At 38.6% G+C, this 19,479-nt stretch overlaps 1 protein-coding gene across 2 annotated transcripts in view; it reads right to left on the bottom strand.

The window, feature by feature from the left end:
- LOC103473979 (leucine-rich repeat transmembrane neuronal protein 4-like) overlaps positions 1 to 19,479 on the bottom strand; it is a 77,676-nt gene that overhangs the window by 39,870 nt on the left and 18,327 nt on the right. The window contains exon 2 of one of the 2 annotated variants that reach the window (XR_535098.2): positions 964 to 2,658. Coding sequence is in view for 1 of the 2 variants with exons in the window: in XM_008424675.2 (XP_008422897.1) it covers positions 1,028 to 2,658 (1,631 nt within the window). In the remaining variant the exon portion in view is untranslated. The remainder of the gene's footprint in view (positions 1 to 963; positions 2,659 to 19,479) is intronic. The other variant, XM_008424675.2, reaches the window with a different exon arrangement.

Here is a 19,479-nt window from a genome sequence, read left to right as displayed (position 1 = left end):
AAATATAGGAAAAAAAATATCGGTATTGGTATCGGTTATCGGCCAAATGAGTTTTAGTTTATCGGCGTATCGGGTATCGACCAAAAATCCAATATTGTGCATCTCTAATCCTTAGTTTTCTGAGAAACTGAATTCTGGSTTTCCATTAGCTTAGCCACTATCATAAAAACTAACAAGTTGAAAGCTTGAAATACATCCCTCTGTGTGAGTCTCCATCTTAGAAATTAATTAGTGAAATTACTGGTCAACTGCCAAGAAACTGTCTGGGGTTTTTCAACTGGTTTAGGGTAATTTTGATGTGCTGAATATAATAATCACATTGGTTTTGCTCAATCAGATCAACTTCCTGAACTGGGCTACATATCAATTTGGGATGCTGGGATGCAGTTATGGTGGCTGATTACTGTAGGACTCTAAAGAGASATTTCCCTGCTGCTGAGCAGATGAGGCATTTGGAGGAACGGAAGCTCATGCCCTGAATTTTGCACAATTAATTTTAATTAATACATTCTGTTAGAAAACGATTTGTTTTTCTCCTAAAGCCTTTTTTGGATGGGAAATATTAATGGAAATGACTGATAACGTCAGAAACATGTAATACATTTTGTCAGATCGGATTTCTCTAAATTAAATTAGAACAAAAACCTGACCTGGTTGAGAAAAGMGGGTGTTATTTTTGGATCCAGCTGTGCAAAATAGTCCTAATTCAGTTGAAAAAACATAACTTCCAAAAAATATATTTTAGTAACTCAGTGTTATATTCCAACTTACCGACATGCACCAAACATGCATCCCTCTGACTTCATTTTGCTCAGTAATGTTTTTCTACCTTTACTAGCGTCAAGTGGAATAATTGGAGACATCCGACGTCGGAGGTTAAGGAGTGAATAGTGAGGAATTTAGGGTGTTAAGGTGGAATTTCAAGGGTGTCTTTTCACAGGGCATACTTGGTGAATTATTTACCTCTCTGTTGAGCCTTGTGTTTGAATTAGACTTTTTATTTTTAGGCTGAGGCGATGGGTCATACCTCACACTCCCTGGAGCCAGAAATTGTGCAAGTGCAGGAACCAGTGCCGTTGCCAAGCACCTCCAGCGCCTCTGGTGTGGCAGCGGGGTTGTAACTCATGTAATACTCTTGGAGTTGGGAGCTGAGGTTTTGCTCGGGCTCTGGGCTCTTTTTGCGCCGCTTCCGTCCCACCATCGACCGCTGCTGCAGCAACCGCGTAGCGCCCGGGTAGCGCCGCCACAGCACGTAGATGATGGTCAAGATGAGGGACATGGTGAAGAAGAGCGCCACGCTGCCCACCACCACTTTGTGCAGCGCCATGTGCTCCATCGCCGGGGGCGATATGAGGGTGGGCCGAGTGCGAACCACTGTGTTTCTAGTGTCTTTGCTCATGTGGCCTGGATAGGTCGGGTGAGGAATCGGTCGAAGTCTGAAGGGTGGGAGGGGRCCGAAGGTGCTGGTTGGTGGGGTCGTTGGCAAACCACTGGTGGGGGCAAAGGTCGGTTCAGCCGTGGCGTCAGAGATTAGCTCCGGCATCGGTGATGGCGTTTCGGTCATGAAGTAATCATTCTCCTCGCAAATGCCGTGGTTCCGTGTGACTTCCATGATTTTCTCTCCCTGGAGATGCTTTGGGCTGCTGCAGATCATGGTGGTGTCYTTACTGCCCCGGAAATTTCTCAGCCAGGCAACCAGGGGGCAAATGCCAGCTCCACAGTCCCATATGTTGCCAGCCAGGCTGATAGTGGTCAGTGAGATCCAGGCCGTCACAGCCTCTTGGGACACGTTGGACAATTTGTTGGATTCCAAGTTCAGGACTTGAAGGTTGGGTAAGCAGTGGAAMACAGCMGGGTCTAGCGTCTGAATTTCATTTCCGGACAGGTCCAGTTTCTGCAGCGTGTACCAAGTCCAGGGAAGGCCCTGGTTCACCACTCTGATGCGATTCCACTGCAAATACAGCGATCTCAGATTGGCCAAGCGTGGAAACAGAAAAAAGTTGATCCTGGAGAACTGGTTGTGCTCCAGATGCAACTCCATCAGCCTTTGCAATCCCAAGAAGGTGGTGCGAGTGAGAGCCTTGATCCGGTTGTAGCCCAAATCCAGAAATTCCAGACTTCTRCACTCCAAAAATGCTCGAATTGGGATGTTGGAGAGACCATTGGAGCGCAGGTGAAGGTTTTGCAGCTTTCGTAAGCCATGAAATTGACCCGGCTGCAGGATTTCCAGTTTGTTGTAGGACAAGTCAAGGCTACGAAGGTTGGGGACGCCATGGAATGTTGAGTTATGCAGAGACGCRATCCGGTTGGAGCTCAGWATCAACTCTTTAAGCCTTCGGACTCCCTGGAACGCTCGACTGTCGACGACTGAAATTTGATTATGGTCCAGGTATATCCAAAGCAGCTGTCCCAGGTGAGCAAACTGGTAAGGTAGSAGRGTGTGAAGTTCATTGTAGCGCAGGGAGAGACCCTGGCAGCCGACTGAGATGTTTTCYGGGACTTCTACAAACCCAGAGGAGTCGCAGTGGATGGTTTTCCCCTCGCAGCGGCAGCTGTTGGGGCAMGTGCGCTCGCCAAAGCTGAACAACAAGGGAGCTCGCAGGAGCAGGAGCAGAGGGAAAAGAAAGCACGTCAGCCTCCCATCACACAGCAGCGGACCTGGGAGCAAACAAAGGGAAACCAGGATTAGTAAAATCAAGAAACAATAGGAGGACGGCTACAAAACAGCAACAAATACTGAAAAAGAAAATCAAATTGTTTTGAAAAAMATGGACTGGYTCGCCAATCRACAAGATGCGCTGACCAAAATGTGTTTATTTGCAGTATCAGTTGGGTTTTTAAAAGTTAAATCAGGGGACACTTCTAAAAGGAAAACTACTCATTTGCTTACTTGGCCAGAAAGAAATCCTTTAAAAACCAAGACATGAAATAAAAGAAGCCAAAACGAAACCAAGGATAACGCYGGAGAGAACAGAAGGATCTGACAAGGACTCAGTGAATCGGGTGGAAAATAAGCAGGGATGGTGATCACTGGTGGAAGATGCAGAACAGCTGAGAGAGAGGAGCATTAAATAAACTAAATTCTTCTTCATTTTAGGTTGGAAACGTCTATTTCTTCTTTTAATAGAGGTTTCAAAATTGTACTAATTTTAATGAGTTATCTCTGCATAAATGCTGGAGGATTGTAGACTTCCAGTAATTTAGAGATCATCAAAAATTGTTTTATTTTCAACAAGTTTTGAAAAGATTGTTAATTTTTTGTTTTTTTAGAAAAATTGCAATCAGTTAAAATCAGCTTCACAAAACCAGATTGGAAATGGGACACAGAAACTCTGATTGGTGAATTTTAAGTGAATTTTGTTCCCAGACTCCTGCAGTCACCTTTCATGTGGATTAATAAATTAAAACAAACCCGTTGTGTATGTAGCAACAAGGTTTGTTTTTAATTATAGTGTGGGGGACCTGCAACACTTTTCTTGAATTCTTCACACAATATTTCTTGAAAATGAAGTTTCTTGACATTTACTCAGTATTTTATATTTTATGAGGCACAGAGCTGAAATTTCCCAGGAACCTTCCTGGAACAGGAGTAATGTCTGCTCCCACCACAATGCACTGAACGGCAAAAGCACCTTTAAATGGTTGTGATTTACTGGCTGCTGGTTTCTTTCTGATTTATTTTTCTGTCCATGCAGGCGGGACRCAACATATTTCACATGATTGTGAAATATGTTGTCCAAGCTAACAGTAAAAAAAATCTGCAATCATTTGTTGCAGGTTAGAATTCACTGCTGCTTTGAGAACAAAAATATATAATGGTGCTAATAAAAATAAATACAAGAGTCTGTTGATTGAAAATGATTCTTATGATGTTCAAGTCCAGCTGTTGACCTTCAGGAAACATTAATTATATTCTATTTACTTGGAGATTTCAAACACAGTAGAGATCTTATTTTAATATGCTTCAGCTTTTCAGTAAATATGAATCTAAACATATCCTGCAGAGAAGCTATCTAGCCAACTAGCTAGTTAGCTCGCTAGTTGGCTACTTAGATTATTCTCAATAATCAAAGAAATGCCTTTTATAGCTGCTGTTGCAAGTTTCCATAGATTCTCTGAGATTACACTCAGGAGTCCAAACGTGTTTCTAACAGTGAAAAGTGAAAAGTTTACAAAAAATCCCAAAAACATTTCGATTCTTATTATTTTCCTGTTTTCTAATCAAGAGCCACTGAAATATTTCTTATGTTTCAAGAGGTTCAAGTCCAGCTGTTAGCCTTCAGGAAACATTAATTATATTCTATTTTCTTGGAGACTTCAAACACAATAGAGATCTTATTTTAATTTGCTTTACTATGAATCTAAACGGATACAACAGCCAACTAGCTAGTTGGCTAGCTAGTTGGCTAGCTAAATCATAATACTTTGACAACTGCTGTTACAAGTTTCCATAGATTCTCTGAGATTTTACTCCAGACTACAAATGTGTTTCTAACAGTGAGAATAAAGTGAAACGTTTATGAAACAAACAACAAAAAAGCAAAAAAAGTTTTGATTCTCTTTATTTTATCCCATTTTTTTAATCAAGAGCCACTGAAATATTCTTTAGATCTCAGGATATGCACCACAAATCATCTGGAACAAACATCCAGAAAACTGCAAAGCAGCCAAAACACTGAGTTACTTTAAATCTAGACTAAAATTCCACCTGCAATGTCTGTAACTAGTTTTCATGATTGTTRACTGTAAGCTGTGTTTATGGTGTTTATGTTTCCATGACGTAATGCACTTTGAACTGCTTTGCTGCTGAAATGCCAGACAAATAAACTTGATTGATTGATTCAAACTCCCCATTTTAGATATTTATTCCKCTCTTTGTTTCCTCCATTTTCTTTAATCTCGTTTTCTGGATGAAGACAAGTGAAGACTGCTTATTTCTGCATCGCAATAATTCACCTCTGGTGAAAATTATTGCTCATTTCAGCTCTTCCGCTGATAGCTCAGGGCTTTTATGAGATGCTGCCTGCATCAGTGGCTTTTTAAACCTCTTATCAATATAAAATATAAGGATCACAGGCACTTTATCCACCAAAACATTTTGCGAAGGTTGTAATATTTGATCGGATGAGGGCTAATGGCAGGAAAACGTCAATTGGATCCTCTGCCTCAGTCGCAGCATAATGCAGTTAGCAGACTAGGTGAGGACAGGGGTCCTTTAACTTAACATGAGATGGAAATTGGATAGTTTTCATCCAAAGCTTCCCACATTCTGTCAAAAACTGCAAATGGCGAGGTCAAGAAGCGAAGACGCGCTCGTCTCAAGAGTCAGAAATCCCTTAAAACGTGGTTTACTCATAATGCTGTGCAGAGGCTTACCACAGTGAAGACAGGTGAASTTTTCAGTTCTGACACCAAATAGTAACACYATCTGCAGTGATTTCCCACAGTGTGAACTGTGCTTTTCAGGCTGAATCAATGTCAGCAAAAAAATACACTCCAAGAAYCCTGGGCACCTTAAGAGAAATCATCCAGGACGTAATGTTCATGAGGATGCGTTTCTGTGGAGGGTCAAAGGTTCAGCAACCACAGARCCGGAGGGAAGACATCACTAGGGCTGCCAAAAGTGTCAAAAATTCACCCATCTCACAGCTAAAATGACATGAGCAGCAATTAAGCAATGGATGGATAGAGCTGGCAGAGCTGTCACACGAAAAGAAAACTACAGCAGGAAACGATGCTGGGCTGAAACACGAAGATAAAACAATCAGATTCTAGAAAAGAGGCTTTGGTAACATTTTATTTTGAAGGGGCGTACATAAGACTGACATAGTATAGTCATAAAGGTGATAAAACACCTGCTATGAACATGAAGGAGTCTTCATAAGTGGTTATGACTGTTGTCATTCGGTTAATAATGACWCTTTTTAATTAACCTTTAGTGCAACTTTGCATCAAAAGTGTCATTATTTACCGTTTAAAGCAAAATTGACACTTTCAGGGCTAAGCTAAAACTGTATGAGAATGCCGTACATTCAGCTACAACAACAAATACTGCAATAGACATGTGATCAATATCAATATCAATAGATCTGAATATTCATTAAATTCACTGAACTCCGATCCAGAACCGCACAGCATTCTGGGGGATGTAGGCGGAGGAAAGGCTTTACCAACATCAAGGCAAGCTAAACAACGCTGGTTCACAATTCAACCTTTTTTCAGGTGACATATTTATATAGTAAATCTAATTACAATCATAACATTTCTTTAAAACTCAACTTTAATAATCAGAAACTTGTAAAAACATCAACTCTTCAGAAATGTAACTTTGCCCCATAAGCAGATGTTTCTGTTATATTTGTGACTTTTATTTTTTCTTTATATATGTATTTGAATGTATTTTTTGACACTTTTTGCTAAGAAAAAAGTCTAGACAAAAAGGTACACATTGTTTTATTTTACTCATTTATGTATTTATTTAACTTTTGTTTTGTACTTTGTAGATKATYAATATCTGTGGTTATTCTTTAACCTGTCCTATAAAAGTAAAGATATTGTGTWAAAGATCCTCTATTTGAMATAAATAGAGGATCTTTTGATTGGTGGAATCAACAAACTCACTCATTCTTYGGTTACCTAGCAACAACCTGCAGAGTAACTTGTGGTTGCCWAGCAACAACCTTGTTAAGTAACTTGTGGACCCAAAATACCAGCAAACAATCTCAAGCACTACCAGGCAAAGAGAGTAGCAGGGAGTGTGGTGTGGCCCCCTCCCCACCTGTTGCTGCTCGCATTACTAAAWTCTCTTTTTGTTTGTTTGCTTGTGTAAATCTTTCAGGTCTATATTTTTACAATTGGTTTTCCACTGTAAGAGAAAAGCGTAAGCAAAATAAAGTGACTTATTATATTTTTTACACTTGATATATAAGCTTCCTTTCCTTTGTCAACCTTTAGTGACCTTCACGTTCAAAATGCTGAAGATTCGAGCATTAAAGCTAAATGCACAATAATAATTATACCACTGGCCGGATATTTAATTGTTTGACCTATTTTATGATGGCTACARTTCAACAATTTCATTTTTATAATGATTTCTGAGTAATATYATCACATCTGACCATGGATGGCTTCAACTCTCGTGTCCCATTGTGCAGGCGCACGATTATACAGCTGCAGCTTCCAGGAAATACGAGTACAGWTATTATGATGCACAATGTGTATTTTTGTGGAAAATATTCTGTTATTATGGTTTATATAAACACTTTGTTTCCTCTTGTGGTCTCTGAACARCTAAAAGACTCCCATTACTGTGTATTTCAACAATGAAACCCATTTAAGCACTGCTGACACATGCAGAGCAAATACATTCAAAAAAAGAAATAATTCAAGTGGTTTACTCTTAATCTTGAATGAAACATCTGCTTTAAGAGTTTAGAGATTTCTACAAGATTAATGCAAAAACTAACTGCACAATTTCTGGGACAGAAATCCAAACAACAGGGGTGCCATGGCTGAACAGKGCAGCCATCTGGACAGTGAGATCTGCAAATGAAACCTGACAGACACCAAGTCCTCACACGACCGTTTGGTACGGATCCTGCATGATGCAGGACAGAGCCGACATGTTGAAAAGCACAGCAGTCCTGACGTATTATAACGGCAACATTAGTGAAGGAACACGCAGATGAGCTCCTAATTGGTGTTTAATGAAACAATGTAAAGGTTTTGCTGTTCACAWGGCCTGATTTTGTCAGAAATCTGAAATGTGTGGAGCGCAGATGAGCTACGATGAAATGGTTTAGGTCAGGATCACGAATGCTCTWAAGGGGACGGTTGTGCCAGAATGTATTGATAAACCTGTTAAAAGATCAATGAATTCTTAAAATTAAATAATATTATTGAACGTCTTTTCAGTCCCTCCAAGATTTTGTGATTTTTCTTGTGATTTTTTTGTGGTACTAATTTGGAAATATTTGAAATATTTGCACTTATTTTTGATGGCAAATGCAACTCACTGTATGAACTATAATCTGGCATCAGTTAAGGCAGAGGAAGCTGTTTACTACAACTAAAGTTTTTGACAGAAAAATCCACAATAAACTCCCAATAATGTATTAGTGCAAAAAAGTGCGGGGATTTGTAGATTTTTTGTGAATTTCCATGATAATTCTCAGGAAACTGGAGGGACTGATTGATATAATTTTGTAGTAAACAGATAGAAAATCCATTAATTTGATAGAAAACATAATATTTAAGCACATTTAGTGTTTAGTCTAGAACCTAGAGGGCCACATAAAAAGCTRCGGCGGACCGGATTTGGCCCACGGGCCTCGRGTTTGCCACTTCCACACTTGTTTTGGTTGTATTTTCCCAGAATTCATTGTGCTTCCTGCTTTCCGCTTAACGTTYACACTTGCATTAAAACCGCACCAGAGTTCACTTCATCCAAACCAAGGCTGAGGTTTGTAGATGAACCAGAGTTTGTTTGTTGAGTTGGATTAYGTATTCACAGCTCCCCAAACGAACCAGACTAGAGTTTGGACAAGCGGAAAATGCATCTCCAAAGTATTGACTGTAGGAGGCGCTCCATCACATAAAATCCTAACAAACACATTGAATGTTGTGTCTGTAACATGAACAGCATGTGGTAAACTGCATAGGCTCCTTTTTGACATAAGTCACTGTTTCTACTTTAAGCTGGAAGAGGTATTCTTCTAAAAAATGTTTTTTTACCCGTCACAGAATCAAATGTACGAGTGYAAAAGGGCAATCATTCAGCGACGGCATCAACACGTTCAGTCGCTGATGGAGAGCAGCACCAACAAGGTGAGGAGTGTCAGCTAAAATTTAGCTAAGATATGTTTTCAAAGCAATTTGTCTGTTTTCCTGTCCGGAAAATGACACGACAAAAAAACAAAAGCAAGAGTTGATGAAACTCTGCAGAGGTGAATTATGGGTAAACTGAGGAAAACTCATCATTTCTGGTCCAACTCAAAGTCACACTTCATAAAATTTGCACACAAAGCTGGAAAATCTTCTCGCTCTGGTTCTTTTCATAGTTTCTTTTTCTGTTGTTTACAACTTCAAAAGACTTTTTGTGGTTCTCACGTCTCCTGTTTGGTTGTAAATTTCTTTATTCTCACTAGTTCCAGTAAAGATTGTTTTCTTCTCAAGTGAACCCTTTTCTCTTGCCTGAGGCCGAAAGTCTCATCATGTATTAAACAACAAGTAATGAATTTCCCATTCACTTTTCKTATGAATGGATTCCTAAAATGTTTTGTGACGGGATTAAAATGACTCATATCACACACAAAAACATCATAATTCACTATTTACTACTGAAAACTAAGACTTTAAGCTAAAGATACAGAAGATCTTTAGGTAAAAAYACATAAATCTCTTGTGGGAAAGTAAAATTTACCACCTGAATGGTGTATGTTTTGTACAATCCAAACCAATAAGTAGCCTCCTGAAATGTAAGCAGAGCTGCAACARGAATGCAGCATATTATTTGAGCTGTGTGGGTTTTTACAATCTCATCTGATAAGAGATGGTAAAGCCATAGAACCAGGGGAAAACGGTSTGGGTATTCGGTATATACGTCGACCCAAAAGTGAACTTCTATAAATAAACCTGGCACAAGAAAGGAAGGACATTACTGTTTGTTTGGCTGGATTATTTCTTTTTTGTCGCGATTATTCTTGGTAATAAATCTTAAAACTGTTGGACAGGCTATTTCCCTTTAAATGTCCAGCGCCACATTTGGAGGAAAAATGGATTTGTGGGCTGAGCAGCAGAGTTGAGTGTGTGGGTTGCTGTGTGTATGAACAACTAGCCAAATCCTCTCTGTTAATGCCAAACTGTTTATTCTGCTGTTGACTTCTGGTTGGTGTCGTCCACCTTTATTGGATKWTATAAGTTTGGACAAACAAGACAAGCTAGCAGTTTAGTAACTGGTTCTAACTGACTCTCATCTTGAGATATTTCCGTCCCACTAAAAGACCATTTCCATTTCAATTAGCATTCTGTTCTCCACACTTTGACCTTATGATCCAAATGCCATCGGCAGAATCTGAACGCTGAACAAAACATTCTTCCACATGTTCATCRCATCAGTCTTTGCTGCAACCAAACATTTCATAATCCGAAGCTGCAAACTGCAAAATCTAGACTGTGTAAGACTGAAGAAACCACCARCATTTGTTMAATTTAGCTTGAATTCACATTTTGATGAATATCACGGTTTGCTGTGACCTTGTTCTAAGCTGTTGTGGCGTTGCAACACGATCAGAAGCCCTAAATAAAAAGAACGGTTGATAATGACACTGGACAGTTCTCCGGAGACGCCGCGCCTCCCCCAGGCTACAACTCTGGTATTTGAGCAAAATGTCAAGAACTTATCAATGTACTTGCAGAAACTAAACATTAAATTGTTAATTAAAACATGGTAAAGTGACTCCTGAGGCTGTGCTTTAAAGRAACAATATGTTCCTTCAGTAAATTGTAAAGTTGCAGAAGATGTCAAAGGTCAAACATAAAAGTATATTTCCACAATATTACTWCAAGTAATTAATCTGCAGCATTCTAAGCAATAGTGTCCTGCAAAGTGACGGCTGATGGCCGTTTTCTTTCCTTTGCAGCCACTGTTCAGACTGAATGAGTGATTTCAGCTGGTTTAAGCTTTCAAGGTACTTCCTTCCTTTCTTGATTTTAAAAATCAACATTTTGCCAGTCAGTTGGCTAAAACAAAGCTTCTGCAGCAGTGGTTCTTAACCGTTTTTTAGGTACCAAACCCCCAGTTTCATTCACCGAATCCTTCTTATTCCAACCCCACCCCCCTACATCCAACACCCAACACACTTTGTGGTATTCTGATTTTGTAATGTAATTATATTAGCTGTTTACCACCCCCACGCCACTAGAGGCAGTAGCAACCCCGAAAAGATGCGACTAAGGAGCAGATTTAGACTATAGAATTTGGTAAAAACTGTGAGCTTTGCTGAAGTAATTAAAGACACAAGTTCAAATCCATGCTGAGAGTGGAACTCCTTCAATCAGGGCTCCTCCTCTGCACTGATTGGCTAAGCAATGTAACGTGATCCTCTGCAGCAAGTGATGGCAAAGCGGGGCGTCATCACGACTTTACACAAGTTTGTCTTTACCTCCGCGGCAGAGGCTCCGCCGAACCCCTGAGACCGACTCATTGAACCCCTGGGGTTCGATCAAACCCAGGTTAAGAACCACTGCTCTACAGTTTACATTTTCTCAAACAAAACATAAATTTAGCTAGCATTTACAATCTACTAGTCAGTAGTTTCTTAAACAGCTGATTGCAGGCTGGCCTGAGCTGACAGTCTGACTAATTCACCAGCTATTTTGCTCCACGTTTTACTCTATAAACAGCAAAACCAAGCAATTATTTGGAAATTACAACCAAGTGTAGTTGGTGTTTTGTTCTGCAAGACTCTCCATAAAAATATTTGGCTAAAGTTCTCAATATGTCTTTTACACATGGCAGCAGATGCAGCGATTGATTCGACGTATAAATTTGTTGATTTATACAATTCCAGCATATGTGTAGCATAAAATAACAGTGCATGTGTGTGTGTGTGTGTGTGCATGTGTGTGTGTGTGCGTGTGCAGAGGGATCATACTGCAACAAGATGTAACGACTATAGTGGAAAGCACTCGAACACCTCAAGCTTCCCGCTGGACTCTCCTATCTTACAACTGTGACATTTGAATAAAATGTCAAGGAAATTTTCTTCTGCGGCAGAGAAGATGAGAGAACGGTCGGTTAATATTCAGCTAAACTTTCCTGATTTAAAATCCTACAGATGYAGCTATTAGGCTTATATAAAAAARRAAAAACTTAATTTATTGCAGTTATTTAATTTAAAAAGTGAAACTAATTTGGTATGTAGGTTCATTCCACACAAATGTTGATTTCTGATTAATTGCATGTATTTTTGGCATCTACATCTGTTTAGCTGTGACTGSGTAGTTTATTTTTCCCTTTACATTTGTCACAGCAGCCCAGTTTCTATTTTTATTATTATTATTAATGTTGTCTTCCTTTTGCTGCTGAGATGCTGAAATTCACCCACTGAGTTACAAATAAAGGTCTATCCCTTTTCTATTGTTTGTATTGTATTGATTATGGCTTATCGCCAATAAAAATCCACAAATAAGCCTGAAAGAAAATTAAACTGTTACATAAGACTAATATGAAAAAATCATTTTTGATTCAGAAATGTTATGTTATGAATAAATATTAGAGCRCTGGCCTGATAGTTAYATGGCAAACAGTCAATAACACAATCCTAAGGTCACAAAAGGTCATTGCTAAGAAAGCTGATGTTTTTATACCAGGATGCTAATGGRAAGTTGAGTGGAAGGAAAAGTGCGTTCTATGATTTAGTGAAGATTACATTTGGACCACTGATAAAAACTAAGTCACATTTTCTGCAATAGTTTAAAAGTTTGCTCAGATTTTGTGTGATRATTTGATGGAAACAAATTATGAAGAATCGTCACAGTAGCAAAGATTTTGAACATTTKTATTGGTCTTCTGTGATATGTATGGGTTGTTGTTGTTTTTTGGGAGAAACGTATTTCTTGGGGTTTCWCATAACATCTTTTAAATGCTTAAATTATTTTTTTGAACAAAAATGTCCCAATCATAAAGTTTTTTCCTCTGCAAATTTTCCTTCCACTAAACTTCCCATTAAATTTTTTTGTGCATGTAGCCCTCTGCTGAAAAAATGAGTCAAAGGTTTTCCTCATGATATCAGAAGTTATAACAAAGCATCTTTTATCTTAGCAGTAAGCTTTAATGATGTAACTGAACAGATATAAACCAAATTTATTCACTTTTTGACTTCAAAATTACTATTTTCAAGGATATTCCTCAGGTAAAAAAAGGATCTCTTAACAAAAACAAAATGCAGCCAAAAAGTAAAGCAGCTGAGGGGGAAAACTGGAGGTAAACGAGGTGTGATGGCGAGTATATGATGAACAGAACGTGAACACGGGAGCTATAAATAAATCCCAGAAGTCCTCCAAGCCACGGCTGCACCGCCACTTCCATCACTTCCAATAACCGCTCCGCTAACACAACCAGAGATCCACCATCACAAYTTCATCTCATCAGTGCTCATCTAAATAAACCAGCCCGTTCTGAGATGAAGGGAATTTTAACCAAACTCTCGCTACGTTTTTGGTTTTTTTTCTTCTGTTTTTTGTGTGTCAGTGACAGCAGGTGGGTTATTCACATTGATTTTAGATGACTGGAAACTCCAGGCTGCACACCCACAGAGCGCTCAGCCACTGGCTCTGACGCCTCCACATGACAGCACCTTTAAATTAGGACACATCGGTTCGCCATGGATTTCTGTGTAGAATAATAACGACGGGCTGAATATCTGCACACCGGGGACCAAGCAGGAGCTCAACTCAACACGGATTGATCAGCCGATCATTAAATGTGCAGGGATGACTCAGCTTTTTCACTTTTATTCCTTCATTTTTCCTTGTTGTTAGAATTTTAAAAAGGAATTAGGAGGACGGGGTGTTGAATACGGCCAGTTGTGATCCGTTTACCTGGTTCCCTTCGTCTTAGTAGAGCGGGACCAATCGGAGCCGAAGGCTTTCAGAGATTTCATACTCCTACATCTGGGATGTGTGAACAACAATGTAAACAACTATCAGGAGCCGAAATCAAAACAAGCCCCAAAGAAATGAGGAAAATTAACCAAAACAGTCAAAGGGATTTGAAGGATTTAGCTGAAAAGCTTGGCTTGAGTTAAAAACAGCTTTTTGAAGACTTTTTACCGTTTTATGTGTACAAGTACGATAAATTGTCCCAGAAGTTATTGCGATAAACAATAATATTGTTGTTTTGAGGCAATTTTCAAGTAATACAATAGTAGCAATGCACAACCACATTCTCAAAGATTAATAAACTTAACATAGAAAGTAGAAGACAATTTAAATATTTAAAAAAATTAAGAAAACAGAAACAACTAGTAAAACTAATAAAGTCTAAACAAAATTTAGACACCAAACCATCAGACTGAAAAGTTTTATTCAGTTTTTGGTGTAAAAAGAGAAAAAAAATCTGGCAAATGGAAATTATTGAGTTTGTTTTAGTTTATTATGTGATTGAGGTTTATTTTATTGCAATACAGCTGTTTTTATACGAAGATTTATGAAAAGTATTCATTCACCTTGAACTTTTTTCACATCTTAAGGTATTAAACCACAAACTTCACTGTATTTTAGTGTGATTTTAAATTATAGACAAAAGCAAAAAGGCTTCAGGCTTCACGGTGTGTGTGTGTGTGTGTGTGCGTGTGTGTTAAATGGCCTCTTCATCATCCCATTCAGTTTGGTCAAGGCCTGATAACGAGTCCTTCATTTGATTCAGGAGCAGAGATGCATCTAACACCTGGAGGACAGCAGGGTTCAGGGTGAATGGATGAATGTTCATTCATCATAAAACTCATTAACAAAAAGTAGTAGAAACATAAATGGCTAAAAAAAATGTTAAGTTTAGTAGCAAGTTGTCAACTGGCAATTTTTGTTTTTTTTATATAAAATAATAACAAAAACATGAAATGAAATTGTTACATTTGCTTAAAGCTGCAGTAGATAACTTTTATTTTTATTCATTTCTTTTACATATTTGATAAAATCATCATTATGTCCTGACAGTAGAATATGAGACACATTTATACATTTTAACTGTCTCATAAAAAAATAGTGTCACGTTTAACCAACACGTAAAAAACACTCATTTTAATATAAGCTTCATATTGCAGCCCTAAGGTTTCCATCTGAATCTGGAACATAAAAACTTTTTTTGTATTCTACCTCCTGCTTTCAGCGAAACCTTGAGAGTGAGAAACATTTTGGTGAGTGACTAAACTGAGTATTCGCCAGAAAAAGAACAGGCTGCTTCATTCAGTGAGTCAGTTGCAGACTGTTGCTGCAGATCGTGGTGACATGGACTCTGTGTCACCGATAGACAACATCCTGTGTGCCCTTTTTTGGTAAATGCAACATAAGATACAGAAAAGTCTCAAGTTAAAAACAAACTGCATGTTATGGTTTACATCGGGAAATTTTGCCCAATCACACAACGGAGAGCAAAGAGACGATTCTTTGTCATGCTAGTCATGAGCACAGCAGAAACAACTGTTAGCTAAATGAAACCTGGAGATGCAGCTATTATTAATTTAGCGCAGTGAGTGACTGCAAAGGGAAAAATAACGCAGAAAAACCGTTAAAGAACAACTCAAAACCACTTTTTTTTCTGCTCTCTGCGTCAGGTACGCTGCACGCAGACTCGTTGCCATAGCAACTGACAACGACGCCACTTTATGTTTCAGGATTCAACACCAAAAAGACACAAACATAAAGAACAGAACATTCAGTCCGTTACAGTTTTATGTTTTCAGGCTTGATGCTTGTTTAGTGATCATTAAGTGATCGCTGCGGTAGATTAGCTACAGATGCTATTAGCTAAGCTAACATTGATTAGCTAATTTAAACACCTGCTCTACTGACGATCTGCCAGAGTTGGTGTGTTTAGGTTGCCTCTTCTTTAACTGAACTGAAACACACAGAATTCCACAGCACATCTCCACGTTACGGCTGTCATAGTCAAGCTAGCATAACTTAACTACTTTCCTCTCCCTCGCTAATTTTTTTCTTAAAACTTTTTCCTGACCTTGTTATCTAGTAGTTGTGTTGACAATTAGCAGCAAAGGACTGCAACTCCCTTTTATATATCAGAAGTACATTTAAGACTTAGCGCATTATGTGGACAACTTAACAGCTAAAACCAATGCTAATCATTGTTAGCCATCAGAAGGATGAAGGTCCATTGTTTCCTACTATCTATTAAAACTGGACAGAGATTGATAACTAATCTAATCTAAATAGAAAAATACTACCCCAAAATAACCCTGCTTTCATTTAATTCTAGTTTAACTTTTAAATTTAGGGAAATGTAATGCAACAGCATAATTAATGCTGGCTTACAATGGTAGCTAACACCGTGTTGCTCTTAAACCAGAGGAATATTCAATGAAGAACAAACATACGAAACAGGAGGAGGAAAACTACAGGCTTTTATTGCGTACAGAAATTAAAGCTGAGACTGGATTTGCATCTGTTGTGAGCAATAAATATCAATTAAAACCCAGAGCTTCTGTGCTCCACTTTCCTTAGGGCCCAATTACTCCCAAGAGAAAAGTTAGACTCTGAGCTTACACATTAAATGTCAACCACAATTGGCTGAAAAACGAGGAACACATAAAATGTTATTACATAGAATATATAAGCATATCCTTTTCCCCAGCTACAGCCTTTAAGGTCAGCTTCCAGAGGAAAACTTCCCTAAAATGACTGTAAAAAGTGAAGTGGATCCTCCCCTCAGGACAGAACGCGCTCTGGCACACCCAACAAAGTCAGCTGTCGTCCTCTTTGGCCGAATGTCAACTTGGTATTTCATCTGAAAGCACCGATGCAAAAGCTATTACCCAGAGTGGCCATGTCGATTGGCCAGCGGTGGTATGGCCACACACTGGGGCACTTCAGGGAGATGAAAAGTGTCCAAAAAAAGTAAATATGCTTTCTATTTCTAATTAGATCGGCCACATTACCAGTGGGTAATGCATATTATAAAAGGAGAGGTGCTATGGCAAGACCTGAAGGTGGCTAGCATAATAGTAAATTTACCTTTCATGTGACACCAAGCCAGAGATTTTAATATAAGGAGAAAAAAGTCTTCAATTGATTTAAAAAAAAGGAGTATTACATATTTCAATATCATATAAAGCACTAAAATGGTTGTCATGATTACTCATGTTAGGGTGAGTATGAAAAATATCTACATGTGCAAAATAATGAGCCTGAGATGAACCATTTTGGACGTTTTTCTGCTCAAATGTCTAAAATGTGACCTTGCAGCAGGCCGGACTCTCTCACCAGTCGTTTCCTTGACTTTTCTTTAGTTTGGACACAAGATGTTCTTTGCTAGTGTCACTATTGTCTTATGTTTTATTCAGTTGGCTATGACTGTTGCTTTCTTTCTCCGGAGCGATACCTTTTAAAAATTTGATCTTTGTGAAAGCTGGCCAAGGCTGTAGCTATGAAAGGCTACTTAGTAATGTCAGGAAACCCCTGAGTCATACAAAACATGAGTTTGAATGTGATAGTTGATTCTGAACGCAGCCAGATATGGACCTCCTGCATGGTATTGTTTATATACGGAAATTCTTTGCACATGCACAACGCTGGAAGGGTAAAAAGACGATTCTTTTACATGCCGTTCATAGCCGCGATACTGTAGGTAGAAAAATACCGATAAAATTAAACCTGGAGATGTAGCTATTATTACTTTAGTTCAATGCGCATAAAAAAGGGAAAAATAGCACAGAAAACCTGTTGAACAACAACTCAAAACCACTTTTTTTTCTGTGTTGGTTAACTTACACGCAGACCCGTTTCCATAGCAACTGGCAACAACACCACTCTGTTTCAGGCTCCAACACAAAAAAAACAGACAGACATTTCCCACACAAAGAACGGAACATTCAGTCCGTTATGTTTTTAGCCTTGATGTTTATTTTACAATTATTAATAATTAATCACTGAGGTAGATTAGCTGCCGCTGCTATTAGCTAAGCTAACACAGTGGTGGTTGATAAGCTAATTTAAAAACCTGCTCAACTGATGATCTGTCAGAGGAGTTAGTGTTTAGGTCATTTTTGTATTATTTTTTAACTGAACCAAAATACACCAAATTCCACAGCACATCTACACGTTACAGAGTCATAGTCAAGCTAGCATAACTGACCTACCTACCTCTCAATTCCCATTTGTTTCTGACTTAAGACTTTTTCCTGACCTTGTCTAGTTGTTGCAGTGTTGACAATTGGTAGCAAAGAACTGCGTCCATTTTTCTTTTACAAGGCGTACATTTAAGACTTGGCGCGTTATATTGACAACTTAACAGCTAAAACCAAAGCTACTCCTCGTTAGCCAGCAGTTTTTTGCTCTGCAGTAAGGAGACGGGGGCAGGATCTTGGTGTACCCTCCTAAAGCCTTGCTGCTTAGCGCAGGAAGTGGAAAGCGGATAGCAACTTCAATAAAACATTAGACTTAAAGAAATAGTAGCAACAGTCATATTTCATTATAGGAGATCCAGCACAAGATTGTTTAAACCTATGTTTGTCTAACTTCCTTTAGCTGCTAGCTTACCTGCAGTGCTAACTCTAATTTCTGCATTTTGTTACAAAGTAGTGTTAGCATTGCTATGTAGCTGGATGCTAGGAGAAAAGTAGCAATTCTACAAAGAAAATAAAGCAAAACGTCATGTTTTTTTTTTTTCTTTTTAATTTGCAAGAATCATGTACTATTTATAATTGGTGATACCTTTTTTTTTTTAAAGAGATGCATGATACATCAGTGCCAACATTGGCATAGGTCGATATAAGTCATTTTAACATGTCAGTATCAGATCGATAAAACTGAGTCAATATTAATGTTTGATATGAATTACCATCTTGTTGCCATTTTGTTTCTGGAAAACAAAGGAAGAAAGTTGGTCACATGACAGCGCCGAAAGCGTATTAAAATATATGTAATATATTCAATGTCAGTAAATATCGATTATTATCAGTCATAACAGCAATCGGCTCAGATTTTTATATCAGTGCATCTTGAATTTTACCTTGTAACTGCTGACATTTTTAAGCAAAATATGTTTAAATCAATAAAATTGATATTATGCGATTGATTTTGACTGACCTACAGTTACAAACTTATTTAATAAAATCCCATTTGCTGCTACAGCTCTCATCCCCTCTGACAACAGCCAAGGGATTTCAAATGTGTGATGCATGCAAAGGCCTGGGTCAGCAAAAAACCCAGAGTACTCCTGCCTGCATTATTGAGCGACTTCATTCAGATTCAACACTTCTGGAAACAAAACCCAGAGCTTAAACTGTCATGATTTATCAGCAGCCAGCATCACAAATTGAAATTAACTACCTTTTACGCATTCATATTCATTCTTTTACATCCACAAATTGTGTTTTGGAACAATAAAAAGCTTCTTTTATTAAAACTTGGACTGCACATCCGGCAGGAGAAGCCAGCCCTAAATACCCGCTGTTCCGAACATCAGAAACAAGATTGGGAAAGTGGAGCACGGATGGTTAATCACTGCAGGAATGGCAAAAATACAGCTTAAATGGGGCAGTAACCATTAAAAATTGAAATGAAATGAGAAGTCAATTCTGTTAGCTCAGTTTTTCTGTCTGTCTGTAAAAGTGGAGGAATGTAGCAATCACGGTCAACTAAATCTGCTCAGGCAGAACCAAGGGAAGCGAATGAGAACAGACAGAGCTGCTCCTGCTGGGACTTTATACTCAAGCCTGACTAAAATAAAACTCAATAAATTACACA

This window comes from Poecilia reticulata, linkage group LG12 (assembly GCF_000633615.1).
Source record: "Poecilia reticulata strain Guanapo linkage group LG12, Guppy_female_1.0+MT, whole genome shotgun sequence".
Lineage (NCBI taxonomy): Eukaryota > Metazoa > Chordata > Actinopteri > Cyprinodontiformes > Poeciliidae > Poecilia > Poecilia reticulata.
The sequence above is the reverse complement of the archived record's forward strand: the minus strand, read 5'-3'. Positions and strand labels throughout refer to the sequence as shown.